At 36.9% G+C, this 6445-nt stretch overlaps 1 protein-coding gene across 1 annotated transcript; it reads left to right on the plus strand.

Moving 5' to 3' along the window:
- Window positions 1-925: 925 nt before the first annotated feature.
- Window positions 926-2938, plus strand: LOC140165364 (uncharacterized). Its single transcript, XM_072188687.1, has one exon. It carries the CDS (start codon window positions 930-932, stop codon window positions 2595-2597), a length of 1668 nt encoding a protein of 555 aa, XP_072044788.1. The 5' UTR covers window positions 926-929; the 3' UTR covers window positions 2598-2938.
- Window positions 2939-6445: the final 3507 nt, after the last annotated feature.

Here is a 6445-nt window from a genome sequence, read left to right on the forward strand (position 1 = left end):
TCAGATATGTCCCCTTTTAATTTTGAGCCGAACAACTGAGGTTAAAATTGGAATTTACTACCAGCGCCGATGTCGCCAATGCATGTCACTTTGATGTGTGTATGATCATCCCTCACGTCATGTACGTACTGTGGTATGAACATCGCGTTCACCTATTATTTCTATTCTATCGGTCCAACATCCGGGCTATCTCTAGTCTCGGGCCCAAACTGCATGTGACTCACAGTTTGTTATGAACAATAGAAACCGGCTGTGAAGGAGGCAACATAGCGATGTTGTTGGAGTGACATTCAATTCTGGAAAAAAAGCACTCGACTATGGAATTTAATTTTAAGTTTGTCAGCAGTATATACACAGTAAATCCTGTAAGTTTCTTCCACTCTGTAGACTTAGAAACAGTTGTTCGATTTCATTGACTATTTGTGATAGAAATTTACACAACATCAATGACAGAAATCATCAACAAAAATCGAATCAAGGACTTGTTTTCACTCGACCGTGAGTCGCATCATCAACCGAAAGTGACGTGACACGGACCGACAGAATTGTAATAATTAAACATCGGTTCTAATGCTTTATTCAAATCTCTGATTTTGACAAAACTACAGCACCTAAAGTCTTGAATTTTGCAGGGTATGTTAGTTTAATAAAGTACATTACAATTGTGTACAAAACAGAGTTTTGAAAAGTATTAAGGGCATCCTCCTCAGCAGATGTTACAATATGGCTTTAATGTAATACCATTATTACAGGACTATAGATCTAGAAACTGATTACAAATAAACCTAGTAAAAACCAAATCTGACATTTTACATTTTCTAAAGTTAGAATGAAAGTCAGAAACTGCAGACCTATCCTTTTTCACCTTGCATTTTAAAACATTATAAAAGAGTTTTTACAATATTATTTTTCTATCTTGTACAGATATAATGGTAAACCGACCAAAACGGCAGTGGGATTTACTGAATGATCCTGTTTGCAGGTATTGTAAGAGGAGGTTCATCAACAGCATCCCTCGTTATTTATCTCATCTTCGTCATCACAAGTTGACAATAACACCATACTGGTATAGCAATCCTCATTTACCACCCAAGGCAAGATGTGCTACTCTCCCAAGGAGGAAACAGAAGCCTGATCCGAGGACAACTTGTGCTAAGAAAAACAAACCAAAAGATGATAAAACTCTAATGCAGGCAACCATGAAGAATACGCTTTTTCTACCAACCACAGAAAGAGATGTCCCGTTTAAAAAAGATGTGCTAAACAAAAAATGTAATGTGGAGAAAGGCAAACCAAGAGTGTGTGACACAAGCAAACCTTCTTCTTCCTCAGCAAATGTGACAATTAAAAGGCATATAATTAAGAACAAGAAATCAACATATGACAAATCTTTCAGTTATTGTGGAAATGTGGGTAAGCATGGTATGGTACATAAATGCAGCTACTGCAACAAGTCCTTCAGTGTCATTAGCAAAAGGAATCAACATGAAAAGATACATGCAGGAGAAAAACCTTATAAATGTAGCTACTGTAACAAGTGCTTCAGTGAAAATGGCACCAAGAATCAACATGAAAAGATACATAGAGGAGAAAAACCTTATAAATGTAGCTACTATAACAAGTCCTTCAGTCAAATGAGCACCAAGAATCAACATGAAAAGATACACACAGGAGAAAAACCTCATAAATGTAGCTACTGTAACAAGTCCTTCAGTCAAATGAGCGCCAAGAATCGACATGAAAAGATACATACAGGAGAAAACCCTCATAAATGTAGCTACTGTAACAAGTCCTTCAGTCAAATGAGCAACAAGAATAAACATGAAAAGATACATACAGGAGAAAAACCTTATAAATGTAGCTACTGTAACAAGTCCTTTAGTCAAATGGGTAACAAGAATCACCATGAAAAGATACATAGAGGAGAAAAACCTCATAAATGTAACTACTGTAACAAGTCCTTCAGTCGAATGGGTGACAAGAATTGCCATGAAACGATGCATCGAGGAGAAACACCCTATACATGTAGCTACTGTAACAAGTCCTTCAGTCGAATGGGCAACAAGAATAAACATGAAAAGATACATCGAGGAGAAAAACCTTATAAATGTAGCTACTGTAACAAGTCCTTCAGTCAAACGAGCAACAAGAATAAACATGAAAAGACACATACTGGAGAAAAACCTTATAAATGTAGCTACTGTAACAAGTCCTTCAGTGAAAATGGCATCAAAAATCGACACGAAAAGACACATACAGGAGAAAACCTTTATAAATGTAGCTACTGTAATAAATCCTTTAGTGAAATGGGTAACAGGAATCGCCATGAAAAGATACATAGAGGAGAAACCCAATCTAAATGTAGCTATTGCAACAAGTCCTTCAGTCAAATGAGCAACAAGAATCGACATGAAAAGACACATACAGGAGAAAAACCTTATACATGTAGCTACTGCAACAAGTCCTTCAGTCAAATGGGCCACAAGAATCACCATGAGAAGATACATACAGGAGAAAAACCTTATAAATGTAGCTACTGCAACAAGTCCTTCAGTCAAATGAGCAACAAGAATCGACATGAAAAGACACATACATGAGAAAACCCTTATACATGTAGCTACTGTAACAAGTCCTTCAGTTATATGAGCACCAAGAATCGACATGAAAAGATACAAAGAGGAGAAAAACCTTATAAATGTAGCTACTGTAACAAGTCCTTTAGTCAAATGGACAAAAAGAATAAACATGAAAATATGCATCGAGGAGAAAAACCTTATAAATGTAGCTACTGTAACAGGTCTTTAGTCAAATGTGCAACAACAATAAACATGAAAAGATACATACAGAAGAAACCCAATATAAATGTATAGCTACTGCAACAAGTCCTTCAGTGAAAGGGGCAGCAAGAATCGACATGAAAAGATACACAGAGGAGAAAAACCTTTATTTATTTCTTTGTTTGTTACTTTATTTATTTCTTCATTGTGTGGATGGGTCTGAGAAGGTGTCCCGGAAGGTGTGTGTCCTAGGCCTATTATTTATTTTCAGTTTGTTATTTCATTTTGTTTGTTGAAAACAAACTATGAGAAGGACATTTGGAAACAAAAAACTTTTGTACAAAAAATATTATTTAAAACAATGACTTAGGTTACAGAAAACAATTCTTTTAAAGTCACTGCATCTGAAAATGTCAAGCGAGTGCTGATATTCTTGGGAAGGAATGATGATATTAAACAAAACTCAATTTATGTTGTATCGATGAAACCAGTTGAAGTAAGAACGAAATCCATAATTTTAATGTCATTGTTTGGGAAAAAATAATGCTCAGAATAATGTTATGCATAAAACATAATCGTGCATGCCTCAGGGAGCTTTATCTAATTTCGTGCAACAAAGCAACAAAAACCGGTGGACCATCAGGCGGTGGTGTTGGATTTACAGTTATGTTAAAGTTAATTCTAAATAACCCTTTAACTACAACTCAGAAAATGCAACTCTAACTCCAACTCGAATTTGAAAAAAGTATAAACTCAGAAGAAGTTCTAGACTACTGTTCACTCTTCTAAGAAAATGATAGGCCTATAGTAGCCTTTATAGCATAGGTACACATTTATTTCTTTAAACAAAATGGTAGACTTTAGTGTGCATTTTTTTTTATAAAACTTGTCATTTCCTGGGATCACTCCATGGAATAACAATTATTGTATCATAAGGTGATGAAAAAATACATGTAAATAACACACCTGTTCTACAGGAGGATGGACTTTTCAAGTAGGGTCAGTTGAGAGTTTTTTAGGTGGGGTGGGGCTAAAAGAAGTTTGAAAAATCAGGAAAAATCAAGTGATTCTTCGCACACATATTTTGAAAATGTTCTGATTGTTCCCAAATATTTTCAGTCAAAAATCAATCAATTTTGGCCAAAAGAAAAATCCTAAAAGGCAAAACCTGAGTTGGTCAGTCCCGTAAAACATGCAGGTGTTTTTGTCGCCTAATGAGAAGATTTCTTATGTAGTACCATTTCATAGATTAAAAACTATATAGCTTCTTTGGTCACAAAAGTGTCTCATCTTTTTTTATTTGTGTTTTAAATGTATGCTGTGTGTGTCAAAAACATGGATAAAACAGCATAACCAAGTTTATAGTGTGCATTGGACTTGGGGGTGGATCAGAATGATCGACCCTTGGAAATTATCTTGTTGGGATAGGTGGAAGATATGAAACATCATCCACTGAGTTATATTATATCAGACCTTATGTATCCCCTGTCCCCTCTAACTGGGACAAACCTCTCTGACTTTTGCCCCTTCTAAACTACCAGTTGCATCTGATCATTAATACCCAAAAGGACGACATGAATTGACATCAGTGAATAGATTCATCAGGTTTGTACATCAAATCAATTTAGTAATTTTGCTTGCCAAAACCAGTAAGTTTTTACTTACTAATATTTCGTCCATCTTGTCGGGGGACTTCATCAGATGTGAGCATCTGATCCACTTTCCCGGGAAACTGGAAGTAAGACTACTCACAACCGGAAGCCAGTTTCCCGGGAAAGCGGATCAGATGCTCACATCTGATGAAGTCCTCCGACGAGATGGACAAAATATTAGTAAGTAAAAACTTACTTGTTTTGGCAAGCAAAATTACTAATTGCTTGATGAATTGACATTATACAATTATTGGTCTCATCGAAGTCACAATAGAACTACCGTGCAAAGCGAGCCCTTCCATTAAAGGTCCCGATTGACAGCATCATCCCCCCGATTTTTCTCATTGTTAATGAAGTTTTGGTATCATTTAATAGATCAAATTTTTCTCATTACCTTTCTGAAAATTAATGATATGACCACATTCATGTGAACCTGCTTTCTATATGGGACACCCTGTACAGCAAAATATATAAGGGAGGACATTTACCATGCGTTTTTGTCACATAAAAGTGAACCATTATAACATAATTATATCCCATATAGTTAGTGTATTATGACTATTACTTTTATTGATTTATTTATGCTAATTAAGTGTTCAATATTTCATAAATATAAACAAAAAGTTATCTTTCCTCTGCACAATAACGCAGTGGCATAGCGTCATAGGGGCACTATGGGCACATGCCTATTGCACATGTCGATTGTAAAATTTAGAAAATCCCATAGGAAAATTGTCGAAAAACGACTTGGTCCCCCCAATCAGACCCAGTGCTCCCCCAGTCTTAGGGGCACATGCCCCCACCCCAATCGATTGCAAAATTTAGAAAATCCCATAGGAAAATTGCAGAAAAACAGTTTGTGCCCCCATCAGACCCAGTGCCCCCCAATCATGTTCGGTGCCCCCCAATATGACCCACGCTACACCACTGAAATAACATAAATGTAGCAAGATATAAGTTGAAAGATCTATAATTTGATTCAGGTGGTGGCCGCATTGCATTCCCTAAATTCAGTAAATTTTCATCGTCAACCGTGTAATTGAATGGGATTATTTTGAAATTTTAAAACGCTTGAAATATCACAAAGAAATAGGCCTATGTTGATAAATAATATAAATACACAAGCTAAAATCGTTGGGGTTCGATAATGAACCCCACAAAACTAACCGACTAAATTGGAAAATGCCATACGGCCGGGCGGTTTCACAAGTTGCCGGCTCGATCATGTCATCCGCCGCCTGATTTGATTGGCATTGGATGATCCCAACTTATCACCTTGCAAAATGATGAAACCATGCCAACATTATTTTCCTGAGGATAGGAAGTTAGGACTACATGTAATATATAGTGTGGATTGCAGCCTTCTGTGCCAGGTAAATACATATCCCTCCTTCCTATCGATGATAGCTTTCAATGACATTACAAACTTACAGATGTGCATTTTCTTGTGAACTTAAATCATGACACCACTTCACGTATGTTTGAGGAAATAAGAGTTTTCCCTTCCCTCTAGCACAAAAGTGCAAATGGTATGTGCATATTGACATTCTGAGAAATCCAATGTGTATGGTCCATTTGGCTTCTTCTAGACAGTGACATCAGTGCGCAGGCCCGTAGCAAGGATTTATTTGGGGGTGCTGATTTTGAAAAAGTGGACATTTTTTTTCTTCAGAATTGGGACCTTATTTGACTGGGGGCAGATTTGGACATTTTTGGATCAAAAGGGCATAAAAAAACCTCTATTTTTTCGCTCACTACACTCGCAAATGGGACTTTTGGGGTAAAAAGGGGGACTTTTGGACCTTTGGCATTGGGGGGGGTGCATCTCCCCAGCTACGGGCCTGTCAGTGCGTACTCCAGTGGGCGTAGTTTAAATTGACTCAAAGAATTGGTGTGTTTACATGTGTGATCAAAGACAATGCATCTGTACACAAAATAACTGCAACATAGTACTGACATCACACAGCGTCAACACCCTATGTTCTAAATATTTTTTCATACAGGTCCATACGCCAT

Source organism: Amphiura filiformis, chromosome 12 (genome assembly GCF_039555335.1).
Source record: "Amphiura filiformis chromosome 12, Afil_fr2py, whole genome shotgun sequence".
Lineage (NCBI taxonomy): Eukaryota > Metazoa > Echinodermata > Ophiuroidea > Amphilepidida > Amphiuridae > Amphiura > Amphiura filiformis.

Coding starts and splice junctions, on each gene's coding strand:
- LOC140165364 (XM_072188687.1), top strand. CDS start 930: ATGGTAAACCGACCAAAACGGCAGTGGGATTTACTGAATGATCCTGTT.